The sequence below is a fragment of the Ranitomeya imitator genome, chromosome 1 (assembly GCF_032444005.1).
Source record: "Ranitomeya imitator isolate aRanImi1 chromosome 1, aRanImi1.pri, whole genome shotgun sequence".
In the NCBI taxonomy this organism is placed as follows: Eukaryota; Metazoa; Chordata; class Amphibia; order Anura; family Dendrobatidae; genus Ranitomeya; species Ranitomeya imitator.
Genome location: NC_091282.1, coordinates 894,503,867 through 894,522,515, shown reverse-complemented (window position 1 = coordinate 894,522,515; position 18,649 = coordinate 894,503,867). Strand labels below are relative to the sequence as shown.

Genomic DNA, 18,649 nt, shown 5'->3' with positions numbered 1-18,649 from the left:
CCCCTCAATGGATGGGCTTTCAGTGTGTAAGGTAGAGTTTTTAGATGTGTGGCTAGGGCCTGTCTAGTCTGTAATAGGACCTGTTAGGTGCAGGTGCGGCGTTTCCCTTGCAGGAGTATGTACATATTCGTAACACTATAGTCAGCCGATTAGTGCATTCTTAGGTGTCAACGCATTTTCCGCAATCCTTATCCCAAAAGGTTACAGATATCAAGCGTCAACAACAGTTCACTTGTTGTTTTGTCCCGAATGACAGAGTATCGTAGTTAAGCCCCAGTTAAAGTTGTCAGATTGCTTTGAAGAGGACATAAGTAGGTTTTCAGTTTTTTGCTGCATCGTGTAAATTATAATTTTGCCTACGTACTATCACTGCTGTGTTAGATGTGTCAATAAGTAGGCATTGTTTTTTCTTTACTCAGTGGAGATCTAGAGGCTTGGGAATTTTCTTTGCCTAAGGATTCTCCAGTGTTTTCCTCTGTAGATGCATTTTTTTATGCTCTTAGCCTCATTTATGGCGACCCTGTCAAAGTCACTGTGGCTGAATCTAAAATCTGTAAGCTGGCTCAGGGAGGCCATAAAGCTGAGGATTACTGCTCATTAGTGTTGAGCGATACCGTCCGATACTTGAAAGTATCGGTATCGGATAGTATCGGCCGATACCCGAAAAATATCGGATATCGCCGATACCGATATCCGATACCAATACAAGTCAATGGGACATCAAGTATCGGAATGTATCCTCATGGATCCCAGGGTCTGAAGGAGAGGAAACTCTCCTTCAGGCCCTGGGATCCATATTAAAGTGTAAAATAAAGAATTAAAATAAAAAATATTGTTATATTCACCTCTCCGGCGGCCCCTGGACATCAGCGGGAGGATCCGGCGTCCGGCACGGCTTCTTTCTTCAAAATGCGCGCCTTCAGGACCTGTGGAATGACGTCCCGGCTTCTGATTGGTCGCGTGCCGCCCATGTGACCGCCACGCGACCAATCAGAAGCCGCAACGTCATTCCTCAGGTCCTAAAAGGCGCTCATTCTAGGACTTTAGCTGAGGAATGACGTCGCGGCTTCTGATTGGTCGCGTGGAGGTCACATGGGCGGCACGCGACCAATCAGAAGCCGGGACGTCATACCACAGGTCCTGAAGGCGCGCATTTTGAAGAAAGAAGCCGTGCCGGACGCCGGATCCTCCCGCTGATGTCCAGGGGCCGCCGGAGAGGTGAATATAACAATATTTTTTATTTTAATTCTTTATTTTACACTTCCGATACCGATACCCGATATCACAAAAATATCGGATCTCGGTATCGGAATTCCGATACCGCAAGTATCGGCCGATACCCGATACTTGCGGTATCGGAATGCTCAACACTACTGCTCATATTTTAATTGTTGGACAGTAGGTACCTCCTGGAATGATCCCGCTGTTTGGAGTTGGTTCTGTCAGGTACTTTCTGATCAGACTAAGGATATGCTGGTCTACAGTTCCTGGCCACAGTCCCTGGAGGAGGCTATGACACTTGCTGTTCATTTAGAAAGATGCCTGAGAGATAGACACATTTAAAGGCGTTTCAGTGGCATCTACCGCATTATTAATTGAAACTCGTAAATCTATGCAAATTGTTGCTTGCAAAGATTCAGAACTTGGATCATCATCTCATTTATACTTTGGTCATTTGGTTTCTTGTTTCAAATATAATAATTTCTAAAACAGAAGAAAAGGAGGAGACTTTAAAAGGTAAAGATGCAAAGATACATGTTCCAAGAGTCTGAGATTATCTCTGTTACAAGCATAAGTTATTTTCTTACAGGTATCTCTATAAATCTAGTTTTATTTTTATGCATTTGTAGATTCAGGTTCGGCCTTGAATCTAATTGATCATGATTTCACTATAAACTGTGGTTATAATTTCTCTTCCCTCGGCTTTCCCATTCAAGTTTTGAAAATGAATAATTCTCCACTTTCACAAAATAACATTACTATGAAGGTTGAGAATGTATGTATGAAAGTAGGAGTATCACATATTGAATTCATATCATTCATGTTTGTTTTCTCTATCTGCCATATTAGTGCTAGGCCTGCTATGCTTAATTAAGCACAATCCTGCAATTAATTGGGCGACTCAAGTGATTAGGTCATGGGGTGACTCGTACTTTCCACATGTCTGCCAAGATCTTATTATTTCACAGAACATAGCATAAAAGTGCCAAAAAACATTATAATATTCACCGACATAAAGCACTCTATACAAAAAATAAACTGAATAAGCACAATAAGACTTAGCATTTAATAAATCATATAATAAAATAACAGTCACATCACACATACGACCATAAAATGATGTCCATTGTTTGGCTGAAAGATACAGGGTGTTAGGACTGGCGGAACGCACCAAGAAAGATGCGTTCGCAGTCCGGGGTCCACCGTGCAGGAGAAACCCTGCTGCTAGTAAATAGCAGACTATATGGCGGTACACTAAAGTATATACACGTGGGTTCAACCTCACCCAGCGTGAAGGGAGCAATCCTGCTGCGTCACAGGATCGCGGCACCGCACCTAAAGCGCGAGCGAGCAGTCAGCGTACTTAACCCCAACTGGGATTGAAGTCCGATTAGACCCTCGCTGGCACTACACCATAACTGGGTGTGTAAGGAAACTAAGAATAAATATATAAATGCACAGGAGTGAGAGCAATGCCGCACTGACGGACGCCACCAACCACACTGGCTTGGGTATGGAAAGCGCAAGGCAAGCGCACGGCGCCATACAGGCGGACACAGCAAGAGGACGCTGCAATGTGTGTTTCGTGCTGTTGGACAAGTCGGGCGCTAGATAGCAAACATACACCTTCCGCGAACAGACATTCAATAGGGAGGGTATTTAAAGAGCGACTTTCACTCACAACATACACACATATTTACAAGACAATACTAGCGCATGGCCGTGCGGTCATGCGCAGTTTATATAGTTGCAGCACAGGAAGTGGCCACAGGACTTTTGCCCTTCCAAGACCTGTCAAGAGGACCAATGGAATGTGCCGCAGAGCCTGAGCACATGACCCTCGATCTCCAACGGGAGATCTTACCCTGGGCATGCTCAGTATGCGCAGACAAGGACTTAGTCCCAGAGAAGTCCGCTCGCTGCTGACCAGTACTGGCTTTAATGGCAGAGACTGGAGAAACAGCAGTAACTCTCAGAACAGAGTGAGAATGAGCAAGACGCTGGGACCGACGTCTTTGCTGAGCAGACTCCACTGTGGCTGGACAAGAATGGGAGACCGCAGCGGAGGTGGCTCGAGATTCCGCCTGTGCAGAAGCGGGAACTCGACCCCTAACATTGCCCCCCCCTCCTTGGGCCTCGCTATGTTCGAAGGCAGCAATGAGCTGCGGAGCCCGGATGTGCTCAGCAGGCTCCCAGGATCTACCCCTCTAGTCCACCAAATAAAATTTTTTGCCATGAACCACCTTGAACCCCAAGATAGCGTTCACCTCGTAATCGTCCGTAGACGAACCCGACGTCCCAGTAGAAGACTCAGAAAACCGGGACATGTAGACGGGCTTAAGGAGGGACACATGAAAGGTGTCGGTGATACCAAGGCGTGGAGGAAGGGCCAGACGGTAAACCACAGGATTAACCTGTTCGAGGACCTTAAAAGGACCTAAGTAGCGAGGTGCAAACTTGGTAGACTCAACTCGCAGCCTGATGTTACGGGCGGAGAGCCACACCAAATCGCCAGGAGCAAAGGTTGGAGCGGGGCGCCGATGTGCGTCGGCGGAGGACCTCATTCTCTCCTTGGAAGCCCGAATGGCATCCTGAGTGCGATCCCAAATGTCCCGTGCCTCCACAGCCCAGTCTGCCACCCTGGAATCGGCGGAAGACACAGGCAAGGGCACAGGTACCCGCGGATGCTGACCATAGTTAAGGAGGAATGGGGTCTGTCCAGTGGAGTCAGCTACAGCATTAAGAGCAAACTCCGCCCACGGTAGCAAAGATGCCCAGTCATCTTGCTTAGCAGAGACAAAATGTCGCAGATATGTGACCAAGGTCTGGTTGGCTCTCTCCACCAACCCATTCGTCTCGGGATGATATGCCGAAGAGAGATTTAACTCAATAGTGAGAAGATGACAAAGCTCTCTCCAGAACCGAGACGCAAACTGGGGACCCCGATCACTGACAATTTTGTCTGGCATACCGTGAAGACGGAAGATGTGTTTAATAAACAATGCTGCCAAGGCCCGTGCAGAAGGTAGCCGAGGAAGCGGCACCAAATGCACCATTTTAGAAAAATGGTCGGTGATTACCCAAATAATGGTACAGCCACGAGACTTGGGCAGACCCACCACAAAGTCCATCCCGACCATCTCCCAGGGCCTGTCTGCCACCGGCAGAGGGTATAACAACCCAGCTGGCCGTTGACGGAGAGACTTATTCTTGGCACAAGAGACACATGCCCGAACGTAGTCTCCGACGTCACGAACCATATGTGGCCACCAGTACATTCTCGCCAGCAACTCTGATGTCCTCTTTGCCCCAAAGTGTCCACCCACTCTGGACGAATGAGCCCAGGAGAGAACCTCCGGTCGCAAATTGATGGGAACAAAAGTCTTGCCCGGAGGCACAGACTCAAGCGAAACCGGAGCTACGGTTCTCAGACTCTCCGAAGGGACAATGAGCCGAGGCTCGTCCTCCTCCTCCTCAGTTGACACAAGGGAGCGAGAGAGAGCGTCAGCACGAATGTTCTTCTCTCCGGCGAGATAATGTAGAGTAAAGTGGAACCGGGAGAAAAACAAGGACCATCTGGCCTGACGAGAATTCAGCCGCTGGGCTGTCTGCAAATAGACCAAATTCTTGTGGTCCGTGAAGACTTGGAATGGGAACCGAGCACCCTCCAAGAGATGTCTCCACTCCGAAAAGGCCAACTTCATTGCCAGCAACTCCCTATCCCCGATGGAGTAATTTCTCTCCGCTGGTGTGAAGGTCTTTGAGAAGAAGAAGCATGGGTGCTTCCGACCTTGAGCATCCTTTTGATAGAGGACTGCTCCAGCACCAACGGATGAGGCATCCACCTCCATAAGGAATGGCTTATCTACATCGGGACGATGTAAGATGGGAGCGCTAGCAAAATGGGACTTTATAGAAGCGAAGGCCTTGGAGACCCCTTCGGACCACAATTTGGGATTCGCTCCCTTCTTGGTGAGGGATACCAAGGGAGCTACCAAAGTTGAGAAGTGGGGGATGAACTGGCGATAGTAATTTATGAACCCCATAAAGCGCTGCACCGCTTTAAGAGAATGGGGTTCCTGCCAGTCCATCACTGCCTGTAGTTTGGCAGGATCCATAGCCAATCCCTGGGCCGAGATGATATAGCCCAGGAAAGGTAAGGACTCCTGCTCAAACACACACTTCTCCAACTTTGCATATAAGGAATTCGCCCGTAGGAGTTCGAAGACTCTGCCAACATCTCTCCGGTGGGAGTCAATATCTGGAGAGAAGATGAGAATATCATCCAGATAGACCACAACCGAGGTGGAAAGCATATCCCGGAAGATATCGTTGACAAAGTCCTGAAAAACGGCTGGGGCATTACAGAGCCCGAAGGGCATCACCAGGTACTCATAGTGCCCATCCCTGGTATTGAAAGCCGTTTTCCACTCGTCCCCCTCACGGATACGAATCAGATTATAGGCACCCCGCAGATCTAATTTGGTGAATATCTTAGCTCCCCTTAGCCTGTCAAAGAACTCCGATATCAGGGGCAACGGGTATTTATTTTTAATGGTGATAGCATTGAGACCCCTGTAATCGATGCAAGGACGTAACTTCCCGTTCTTCTTCTGTACGAAGAAGAATCCTGCCCCTGCCGGAGACACCGACTTCCTTATAAACCCTCTTGCCAAATTCTCCTGAATGTATTGAGACATAGCCTCCGTCTCTGGGAGAGAGAGGGGATATACTCTTCCCCGAGGAGGTTCAGCTCCAGGCAAGAGGTCTATAGGACAGTCGTAGGGGCGATGAGGCGGTAGGGTCTCAGCAGCCTTCTTAGAGAATATGTCTGCATAGCACCAATAGCACCTAGGAAGAGATGAAAGGTCTGCGGGTACCTCAGTAGTAGAAACCTGTAGACACTCACTCACACACCTGCCCATACAAGACTTACTCCAACCCAATATTCTCCCTGAGGACCACTCAATATGTGGAGAGTGGAAACGGAGCCAGGGTATTCCCAGCAAAATCTCATCCATTCCCTCGGGAAGAACAAGAAGGGAAATAATCTCCTGTGGGAAGGGGACATGGACAGCGTGACCGGAACTGTCTGGTGTGTGATCTGCAGTGGAAGTGTCGCCCCATTCACAACTCTAACTGTAACTGGTTTGGCGAGCATGACTAGTGGTATAGCATGGCGTAGAGCAAAAGCAGAGGACATGAAGTTTCCCTCTGCTCCTGAATCCACACAAAGCTCGACTGTTAGAGTGGAGGAGCCTAACAGGATTGTCCCTTTAAAGGACAGTTTGGAGGAAAATGCTGCTGTGTCTAGTGAACCTCCCCCAATGGTTACTAGACGCGATCGTCTTCCCGACCGCCGCGGACATTTATTGGCGTAATGTCCAAGTTGATGACAGTTTTTACAAACCACGGGTACTCGAGCGGCCTGAGACTTAGGTCCCGCTCGAGAAACCTCCATGGCCTCATGGGAATCTGACGCCAAGACAGGAGATTCAAGAGGTCTGGCGAAGGTAGGAGCCAGCCGAAACCTCTGCCTACACTGGGTCCGCTCCAACCTCCGCTCGTGAAAACGGAGGTCGATGCGGGTAGATACTGAAATAAGTTCCTCCAGTGTGGCGGGTATCTCCCTGGTGGCCAAGGCGTCCTTCACATGGTCTGCCAGTCCCCTCCAGAACACCGGAATAAGAACTTTGTCTGGCCACTCTAACTCAGAAGCTAGAGTCCGGAACTGGATGGCAAACTGGCTGACCACGGAAGTGCCCTGAATAATAGTCAACAACTGGAGCGCGGTATCGTGGGTAACACGAGGTCCTAAAAAGACCTGCTTCAGAGTGTCCAAGAAGAGAGGAGCACTCTGTACCACACGATCATCTCGCTCCCAAAGTGGCGTTGCCCACTCCAACGCCCTGCCCGACAAGAGAGATAGAATAAATCCCACTCTCGCCCGTTCCGTAGGGAAACGTGACGCCAGGAGCTCAAGATGTATGGAGCACTGGCTCACGAATCCGCGACATTGTTTACTGTCGCCAGCAAACTTGTCAGGAAGCGGGAGACGGGATAAAGTCGGAGCAGGGGTGGCAGCGGACAAACTGGCTGCGGCTACACTAGCAGCCTGAACAGCTACAGCAGTGACATCCACAGCTGAGGTTGTACGCTCAAGAGCTGCCAACCTTCCCTCCAGCTGCTGGATGTACCTCTGTAAACGCTGGTCATCCGCCATTTACTAGCCAGACCCTGGCGCTAGTATTCTGTTAGGACTGGAGGAACGCACCAAGAAAGATGCGTTCGCAGTCCGGGGTCCACCGTGCAGGAGAAACCCTGCTGCTAGTAAATAGCAGACTATATGGCGGTACACTAAAGTATATACACGTGGGTTCAACCTCACCCAGCGTGAAGGGAGCAATCCTGCTGCGTCACAGGATCGCGGCACCGCACCTAAAGCGCGAGCGAGCAGTCAGCGTACTTAACCCCAACTGGGATTGAAGTCCGATTAGACCCTCGCTGGCACTACACCACAACTGGGTGTGTAAGGAAACTAAGAATAAATATATAAATGCACAGGAGTGCGAGCAATGCCGCACTGACGGACGCCACCAACCACACTGGCTTGGGTATGGAAAGCGCAAGGCAAGCGCACGGCGCCGTACAGGCGGACACAGCAAGAGGACGCTGCAATGTGTGTTTCGTGCTGTTGGACAAGTCGGGCGCTAGATAGCAAACATACACCTTCCGCGAACAGACATTCAATAGGGAGGGTATTTAAAGAGCGACTTTCACTCACAACACACACACATATTTACAAGACAATACTAGCGCATGGCCGTGCGGTCATGCGCAGTTTATATAGTTGCAGCACAGGAAGTGGCCACAGGACTTTTGCCCTTCCAAGACCTGTCAAGAGGACCAATGGAATGTGCCGCAGAGCCTGAGCACATGACCCTCGATCTCCAACGGGAGATCTTACCCTGGGCATGCTCAGTATGCGCAGACAAGGACTTAGTCCCAGAGAAGTCCGCTCGCTGCTGACCAGTACTGGCTTTAATGGCAGAGACTGGAGAAACAGCAGTAACTCTCAGAACAGAGTGAGAATGAGCAAGACGCTGGGACCGACGTCTTTGCTGAGCAGACTCCACTGCGGCTGGACAAGAATGGGAGACCGCAGCGGAGGTGGCTCGAGATTCCCCCTGTGCAGAAGCGGGAACTCGACCCCTAACACAGGGTGCACAATATCCCTGGTTAACAGACTATCTGTGCAATACCTTGCCGCAGAGGTTGACACCCTAAGTCCTGTGCAATGGCGCCCCCACTCAACATAGGCTCTCCCTAATTCACCCTACTGGGCCCTGTCATGTAAAAAAGGACAGCATTTCAAACAACAGACTATACAATTCAGACAAACGGAATTGTTAACAATAATAGTCAATAATGTGTGCTCAGATACAGTTAAGTCCATATATATTTGGACAGAGACAACATTTTTCTAATTTTGGTTATAGACATTACCACAATGAATTTTAAACAAAACAATTCAGATGCAGTTGAAGTTCACACTTTCAACTATCATTTGAGGGTATCTACATTAAAATTGGATGAAGGGTTTAGGCGTTTCAGCTCCTTAACATGTGCCACCCTGTTTTTAAAGGGACCAAAAGTAATTGGACAATTGACTCCAAGGCTATTTCATGGACAGGTGTGGCAATCCCTTCGTTATGTCACTCTCAATTAAGCAGATAAAAGGCCTGGAGTTGACTTGAGGTGTGGTGCTTGCATTTGGAAGGTTTTGCTGTGAAGTAAACATGCGGTCAAAGGAGCGCTCCATGCAGGTGAAACAAGCCATCCTTATGCTGCGAAAACAGAAAAAAATTTAATGTGGATACCCTGAAATGAAAGCGGAAAGTCTGAACTTCAGCTGCATCTGAATTGTTTTGTTTAAAATTCATTGTGGTAATGTCTATAACCAAAATTAGGAAAATGTTGTCTCTGTCCAAATATATATGGACTTAACTGTATATTGCACACTTCCCAGTGCAATATTGTGTGCTCAGATATATTGCACACTTTCTATTATTGCACCTATTCCCATAAATAATATAATAATAATAATAAGCAGTGGGGAATATAACTATTCATCTATACACTGTACCTAAGTTTGTCCTGCCTGCCAGCGGAGGTTGGCACCCTATAATCCTGCGCAAATGGCGCCCCGCTTGTCGTTGTCTAACTCTGATAAGCCATATAAGACCTTGTCTAGGGAAAAACTTAGGGACATTCACAGACCGTTATCAATTAGGTATGCCCTTAATCAAGGTAGCAAAGGTAGATATAAATATATCATATAGGGCACCACCCAGATAAGCAATGCACAAAGTTAACAAACTCACATCACTGACAATTCCCTTTCATAATATATGATATATCTGAATTAGATTGAGGATATATATATATATATATATATATATATATATATATATATATATATATATACAGTGGGGCAAAAAAGTATTTAGTCAGTCAGCAATAATGCAAGTTCCACCACTTAAAAAGATGAGAGGCGTCTGTAATTTACATCATAGGTAGACCTCAACTATGGGAGACAAACTGAGAAAAAAAAATCCAGAAAATCACATTGTCTGTTTTTTTAACAATTTATTTGCATATTATGGTGGAAAATAAGTATTTGGTCAGAAACAAACAATCAAGATTTCTGGCTCTCACAGACCTGTAACTTCTTCTTTAAGAGTCTCCTCTTTCCTCCACTCATTACATGTAGTAATGGCACCTGTTTAAACTTGTTATCAGTATAAAAAGACACCTGTGCACACCCTCAAACAGTCTGACTCCAAACTCCACTATGGTGAAGACCAAAGAGCTGTCAAAGGACACCAGAAACAAAATTGTAGCCCTGCACCAGGCTGGGAAGACTGAATCTGCAATAGCCAACCAGCTTGGAGTGAAGAAATCAACAGTGGGAGCAATAATTAGAAAATGGAAGACATACAAGACCACTGATAATCTCCCTCGATCTGGGGCTCCACGCAAAATCTCACCCCGTGGGGTCAGAATGATCACAAGAACGGTGAGCAAAAATCCCAGAACCACGCGGGGGGACCTAGTGAATGAACTGCAGAGAGCTGGGACCAATGTAACAAGGCCTACCATAAGTAACACACTACGCCACCATGGACTCAGATCCTGCAGTGCCAGACGTGTCCCACTGCTTAAGCCAGTACATGTCCGGGCCCGTCTGAAGTTTGCTAGAGAGCATTTGGATGATCCAGAGGAGTTTTGGGAGAATGTCCTATGGCCTGATGAAACCAAACTTGAACTGTTTGGTAGAAACACAACTTGTCGTGTTTGGAGGAAAAAGAATACTGAGTTGCATCCATCAAACACCATACCTACTGTAAAGCATGGTGGTGGAAACATCATGCTTTGGGGCTGTTTCTCAGCAAAGGGGCCAGGACGACTGATCCGGGTACATGAAAGAATGAATGGGGCCATGTATCGTGAGATTTTGAGTGCAAACCTCCTTCCATCAGCAAGGGCATTGAAGATGAAACGTGGCTGGGTCTTTCAACATGACAATGATCCAAAGCACACCGCCAGGGCAACGAAGGAGTGGCTTCGTAAGAAGCATTTCAAGGTCCTGGAGTGGCCTAGCCAGTCTCCAGATCTCAACCCTATAGAAAACCTTTGGAGGGAGTTGAAAGTACGTGTTGCCAAGCGAAAAGCCAAAAACATCACTGCTCTAGAGGAGATCTGCATGAAGGAATGGGCCAACATACCAACAACAGTGTGTGGCAACCTTGTGAAGACTTACAGAAAACGTTTGACCTCTGTCATTGCCAACAAAGGATATATTACAAAGTATTGAGATGAAATTTTGTTTCTGACCAAATACTTATTTTCCACCATAATATGCAAATAAAATGTTAAAAAAACAGACAATGTGATTTTCTGGATTTTTTTTTCTCAGTTTGTCTCCCATAGTTGAGGTCTACCTATGATGTAAATTACAGACGCCTCTCATCTTTTTAAGTGGTGGAACTTGCACTATTGCTGACTGACTAAATACTTTTTTGCCCCACTGTATATATATGTCACAGCCATAAAGCATTAAGCATGTTCATCTCGACGCGTTTCCCCGAGGTCAGTTCATCAGGAGACATGCTCAATATCAGTTCACAAAGACTTATCTGAATAATGAATCAGAAGGGTGAGGATCACACTGGATTAGAGGAGTGTGTCCTGGATTGCAGTGGGAGCGATATCCATCCAAAACCACAAGTCTCTAACACCTTGTGCTACCTTAGACTTATATGCACACACAAACCTCCTCGTGGTTTCTGACGTACCTGCGTGCTGGGACGCCCGCTGGCTTGATCCCTTCCGGGTAAAAAATTTGCAAAACTCAGCGCATGCCTGTGATTAACCACTTCCGGCATGTGGAACGCTAATGCGCTCCACAGTGCGCAGGCGCTTTTCAAATATTCATTCTCTCATTCTCTGGAGCACATAGGCGCTCCATTTTGCGCAGCTAGACTAAACTAATGTCAGAAAACCACTTTCAGGAGCCAGACCCTTCTGAATACTTTGGCCATAAAGACACAAATTAACATAATAGATGTATGATATGATAAAAAATGCATAATACTGACCTAACCCCATTAGGGGCAATGGGTCAAAGGATTTAGGGTACCGTCACACAGTGCAATTTTCATCGCTACGACGGTACGATCCGTGACGCTCCAGCGTCGTAACAATATCGCTCCAGCGTCGTAGACTGCTGTCACACTTTGCAATCTACGACGCTGGAGCGATAATTTCATGACGTATGTGCGATGTAGAAGCCGTTGGTTACTACGCGCACATCGTATACGATATATGTTACACCATGCAATCATGCCGCCACAGCGGGACACTAGACGACGAAAGAAAGTTTCAAACGATCTGCTACGACGTACGATTCTCAGCGGGGTCCCTGATCGCAGGAGCGTGTCAGACACTGCGATCTCGTAACTATATCGCTCGAACGTCACGAATCGTGCCGTCGTAGCGATCAAAATTGCACTGTGTGACGGTACCCTTAGATCCATAAGGAAAGTTTTAGAGTAATGGGCTACTAAACGTTTACACAAAGTAAACAATTGCAACTAGTCATTCAAGCCCTGCGGTTTAATGCTCTTCATGCAAAAAATCCATTTCGCTTCTTTCTAGAGAATTAGGCGATCGCAGTTCCCACCTCACACTGATGGTGTCACCACTCCCATCAGACAAAAAGTAAAACAATTCAAGTCACCTCTGTGTGTACCTCTAGCATGATTTGAAATAGGGGTATCGCGTCCATTCAGTATGTCCCCTATATGCTCCCCCACCCTTCTATGTAGCTCCAGTTTAGTCTTGCCCACATAATCCTTAGGGCAGCTACACTGGAACAGGTAAATTACCCCCTCCGTCTTAGTTAGCAAAGTGTCTCATATCATACACCTTTCTCTTGTGGGAGCTAGTAAAGCTGTGACCTCTGGAGACATACTTACAAAACCTACATTTTCCACATTTGAAAGTACCATTATGTCTATTCTCCAACCAGGTAGGGGACTTTTTTAGAGGAGCGAAGGCACTATGAACCAATTGGTCGCGGATCGATCTCCCCCTTCTGTACATGATTAGTGGGGCATCGGGAATCCATTTTGAGGATACTCCAATATTTCCAGATAGCATTTTTAACCTCATATGATTGATCATCAAAAGTACCCATAATCCTAAGATCATGACCTTCCTCTTTAGTCTTACTTACAAGCAGTTAGCTTCTTTCCTTAGTACTTGAAGATTTAAAGGCATCATTGAGGACCCCAAGTGGGTATCCCCTATCCATAGATTTGTCCCTTTATACCTGATTTTTTTTTTAAATTCTAATGCACTAAATGGTTTCCAAAGTTGTCTTGAGAAGGGCATAAATCCTTCTCCGCGTTTGTCAAGTTGACAAATGGAAGACCGCTTTCAGCACGCCATTCGCCTGAGGGTCATTTTAAAAATTTGGTGATGCCGTTTGGATTAATCAATGCTCTGACAGGCTTTCAAAATTTTATAAATTAAATTTTTGTTCACTGGTCTGTAAGTTTGTGATAATTTACCTGGATGACATATTGATTTACTCGCATATTTAGGAGAAGCATCATGAGCATGTCAGACAGGTCCTCCAAGTTCTATGTGACAACCATTTATTTGCAAAACTGGGGAAATGTCAATTGAGATTCAGCAGGTCCAGTTCTTAGAACATATGGTTTTTGCCTTAAGGTTTTGGATGGACCCCGTTAAGGTGCAAGCAGTCCTCGATTGGGTTTAACTGAGTGACCTGAAAACGTTAGAGATTTTTTGGCTTTGGAAATTTTTATCGGAAGTTCATTAAGAACTTTTTGATTATAGCCAAGCCTTTAACTGATATGACTAAGAAGGGAGCAGATTTTTCTTCATGGTCAACCAAGGCAGTACATGCTTTTTTCTGCTTTCAAGACAGCTTTCTCTAAGGCTCTTGTTCAAAATCAAGCAGCGGTCGATCTGCCTTTCTTTATTAAGGTAGATGTTTCCCCTATTGGATTTGGAGCTGTTCTTTCACAGAAAAAAAAGTGGGTATCTACATCCTTGTGTTTTTTCCCCCAGAGGTTCTCTCAAGCAAAGTCTAATTATACCTTGAGGAAGAGGGTCGTTACCCTCGAAACGCGTCGGGATTGGCCCTTGTTTGTGTCCGTCTTATGGACTGGTGACGTCACCGTTTAGCCACGCCCCCTTTTCGTTTCACTACTGTTCGGCGGCGCCATCGGCCGAGGCGGCCAGCCGGGATCTCCAGCGGCGAGCGTATAGGGGACTATTGCACTACGGGAGAACGCTCCCTTTTCAGTTATGTACTGCTGACGCTGCAGCCCTCTCACACTTCGGAGGATACAGTTCTGTGGCAACCACCTTCTAACCCAGGACATTTGTCAGCCTCCGTCTGTGAGGTAGGACATTGGAACTCACTCACCATACAGCTATAGCCTTTGTGCAGCGCGGCACCTCTTGTTTGTTTGTTTTACAAAGTCTAATCATGATAAAGAGCTTCTGCAGATTTAAAGAGCATTTGAAGAATGGAGACATTGGTGGGTGGGGTCAAGATATAAGAGTAATGTCTTTACTGATCACAAGAACCTGTTATAAATTGACTTAGCTAAGTGCTTAAACACCAGACAGGCTTGGTGGGCCCTTTTTTGGCCGGTTTGATCTTGCTGTTACTTATATCCCAGGAGCTAAGAAAGTCAAGGCTAACATTTTGTCCTGTAGCTTTGTCCCAAAGTTGAGGGACACAAATCCAGTGAAGATTCTTTGTAAGGGAGTGTTAGTTGGTGTTCTGGGGATAGATCTCAGGCAGCACATTCAGGATGCTCTGGACAGTGTGCTAGAAGGTTTACTTATAAACAAAATTTATGTACTACCCTCTTTACGTGTAGATCTTCTTAATGAAATACATGATTTCATTTTAGCTGGGCATCCGGGTTCTTCTGCCACTTGGAGATCTCTTTCTAGGTCCTTTTGGTGGCAGAATGCTCATAAGGATATTGAAAAGTATGTTCACAAATTCAGTCTGTGCCATGGCTAAAGCCTCTCATCAAGCCCCAGTGGGTTATCTCTTGCCTAACAATGTTCAGTTGCAGCCCTAAAGAGTGGGAGAAGAGGGATGCATTGACAATCCAACACAATGGGCAGCACTTTGAACACATTTTATAAGTGGTCATAAACTTATAAATAACTCATGAAAGAATAACGTTATGTTAAAACTAAGCACACCATTGTTTTTCTTGTGAAAGTCTCAATAAGTTTGATGTGTCATATGACCCTCTTCCCATTGGAAAAAATAAAGTTGGATCCAAAATGGCCGACTTCAAAATGTCCACCATGGTCACCACTAGTGATGAGCGAGTGTACTCGTTGCTCGGGTTTTCCCGAGCATGCTCGGGTGACCTCAGAGTATTTATGACTGCTCGGAGATTTAGTTTTCATGGTGGCCTGCTTGATTACATGTGGGTATTTCCTAGCAACCAGGCAACCCCCACATGTACTCAGCCTGTTTAGTAGCTGTAAATCATTCAGCTGCCGCGATGAAAACTAAATCTCTGAGCAGTCATAAATACTCGGAGGTCACCCGAGCGTGCTCGGGAAAACCTGACCAATGAGTACACTGGCTCATCACTAGTCACCACCCATCATGAAATGCTTCCCCCCTCCCATATACTAATGTGCCACAAACAGGAAGTTGATATCACAACCATTCCCATTTTATTTAGGTTTATCCATATACATGACCCACCCTGTATAAAGCTCTTCACATCATGTAACTATTACCTCATATTGCATATAATGATTCGGGCCCTTCAACCCAAACTGAACTGAGCCTCTTACACATGCCATGAACCTGTACCATTATATGATATCTCTATTATCTTTTTACTGATACTATACAGAAATTACTATTACCTTTATTTTTTAATTGGAGATCATTTGCGATGGTTTGCAAACATTCTAATCTGTGCTGTAGATTTTCATAAGTAGTGCTGACAAAGCCAGAAGCTGGTGTACCTGAAAATAAAATAATATCGAGTTTTCAATCTTTGGGCCTGTTTGGATTACATGTCAGAGGTATAGTCCCTTCATAGAGAATTCTGGTACTGCCACTCTAAACTAATTTTAAAATTATTTAAAGGGATCCTGTCACCCCCCCAGGGCCTATTAAAGTAAAAGAGCCACCTTCGGCAGCACTAAGGCTGCATTCTGTGAAGGTGGCTCTTATGTTTATTATCGCTAGGAACGCTGAAATAAATACTTTTATAAATTTCCCGCCTTACCTCTAATGAAGCTAAACACAAAGAAGTAGTGCAATAGTCCAAATATGTGAAAAAATCATGAAAAAAGTTTATTAACTATAAATGCTTGGACAAAAATCACAGACAATAATGGGTTAAAAAGTGGCAACAAAATGCACATGGAGCACTAAGAGCAGGACAACGATCCCCATAGTGTAAAGCAAGTACTCAGTACTGAGTATATCAAATAGATTAAATCCATGCAGAAATCCCCAACAGTAAAAATTGGAATTGTAACATACTGTATCACATATCAGACCGGGAGCACGTGGAGAAATGTAGCGTAAAGACCAAAGTGTAAAGCATACCAGCAATGTAGCAGGGTAATTGTGTCATCTCCTACCCACCCCGACACGCGTTTCAGAGTAATCCTTCCTCAGGGGTCATGCCATGACAGGGCCATAAAACTATTTATAGCTGCCAGCAATTCAAATGAACCAATCCACACCACTCACCGCACTGACGAGACACGCTGACCGGCACCAGAAAGCACAGGCCCATGCAATCCTGAGCAAGGCAGCGAACCGGAAGTGAGAGAGGGAAGCCGGAAGTAAGCGAGGCATATGCAGAAATGCAGCAGCCCCCATGTTGGATAGGGGCAAATAGGTGAATAACGCCGCAATATATATGGAGAAATACAGCAGCTAAATAACAACATTAAACGTACGTGCATACACAACAGCGATATAACAAAAGACATGCAATTGAAAAATACATAAAACAGATTATGATAAATAAAGCGCAATTCATGGTCACTGTGCTGTGACCAATAATCAACACATGTACATCACTAAACAAAAAAAACAGAAAAAGGGCAAAATAGTCTATATTCCTAAGCATGTCACAAAATGCTGAATGTGCACTTGTATGTGTGTATAACACGCCCAATATAAGGAATTTACGCCTTTACGCTATATTTCTCCACGTGCTCCCGGCCTGATATGTAATATGTTACAATTCTAATTTTTACTGTTGGGGATTTCTGCATGGATTTAATCTGTTGATATACTCAGTACTGTGTACTTGTTTTACACTATGGGGAGCGTTGTCCTGCTTAGTGCTCCATGTGTTTTTTGTCGCCACTTTTTAACCCACTATTGTGTCTGATTTTTGTCCAAGCATTTATATTTAATAAACTTTTTTCATGATTTTTTCACATATTTGGACTTTTGCACTACTTCTTTGTGTTTAGCTTTATATAAGCATTAGTGTGTCCTACACTGCTCCATTTACAGGCTCATTATATCTATGGATGGTTTCCCTTAGGATATCATGATTGGACGTTCCTACAACTGCCTGTTGTGTTTTCCTTGCCTTTATCATACCTCTAATGAGTCAGGGAGGTATGTTTTCTCCCCCTGACTCAACCGCCTCGCTGCCGTCCATCATCCCCATTGGCATCCGGGCGCCGCCTCCTCACTTTGTCGTGGCATCACCTTTGTGTAGCGGGGGCCCCAGATCCCGCCCCGCAGTGTGTTAGATTTATTTACACTGCGGGGCTGAGAATCTGGCACCTGCACAGTGGAGTGGGCCACCGTGCTCCATTGAAGATAGTGCCGATGTCTCGCGAGATTTGTGAAGTCTCGCGAGACTTCGGCACTATCTTCAATAGAGCACGGTGATCTGCTCCACTGTGCAGGCATCAGATTCCCAACCCCGCAGTGTGAATACATCATAACACACTGCGGAGCGGGATCTGGGGCCTCTGCTACATGAAGGCACCGGTGACATGACAAAGAGAGGAGGCGGCGCCCGGAGGAGAAAGGGGGATGATGGACAGCTGCGAAGTGGTTGAGTCAGGGGAGAAAATATACCCCCCTGACTCAATAGAGGTATGGTGGGAAATTTATAAAAGTCATTATTTCAGCATTCCTAGTGATAATAAACATAAGAGCCACCTTCACAGAATGCAGCCTTAGGGTAAATTTACACAGGACATTTTTGCTGCTTTTTTTTCTACAGCAAAAACTGATCTTCTTGGCAGGAAATAAGCTGCGTCAAAAATGCAGGTTTAGGTGCGTTTTTTTGCCACATTTTTGGTGTGTTTTTTCATGTGTTTTTTGTTTCTTTGTGCATGCCAATAAAGTTGAGTGCCCCAGAGGAAAAAAAACTTCCTGTAGATAGATAGAATGAATAGATAGATGATAAATGGGAATAGATTAATGATAGAAAAATAGATAGATAGATTGATAGAAAAGATAGAATAGATAGATAGATTACCTGAGGTAACCTCTTGACTGGCATTTTCCCACGGTCCAGAGGTTACCTCAGGTCAGGCTGTGAGAGAGAACAGGCTCAGTGACGTCACCGCTAGTTACTGAGCCTGCGCACACTGCGTAACATTCATTCCCCAGTAGTTTACAGCCAGGAGCGGTCGCATTAGCAGCGTTCCCGGGTGTAAACGTTATCTCCCCCAGATATGAATTACTGCGTGAGACACTCGTTATATTGGACTGCGTTGGACCAGGGAGTATTTGTGTTGGTTTATTATTTTTATTTCAGGAGATTGATGGCTTCGCTTGGATTACCTG

At 45.6% G+C, this 18,649-nt stretch overlaps 1 protein-coding gene across 1 annotated transcript in view; it reads right to left on the bottom strand.

Annotated features, from left to right (window-relative positions):
• CCDC158 (coiled-coil domain containing 158) overlaps positions 1-18,649 on the bottom strand; it is a 193,180-nt gene that overhangs the window by 3,122 nt on the left and 171,409 nt on the right. Inside the window, exon 22 of the mRNA XM_069743236.1 lies at positions 15,733-15,834. Within this exon, the coding sequence (XP_069599337.1) occupies positions 15,733-15,834 (102 nt within the window). The remainder of the gene's footprint in view (positions 1-15,732; positions 15,835-18,649) is intronic.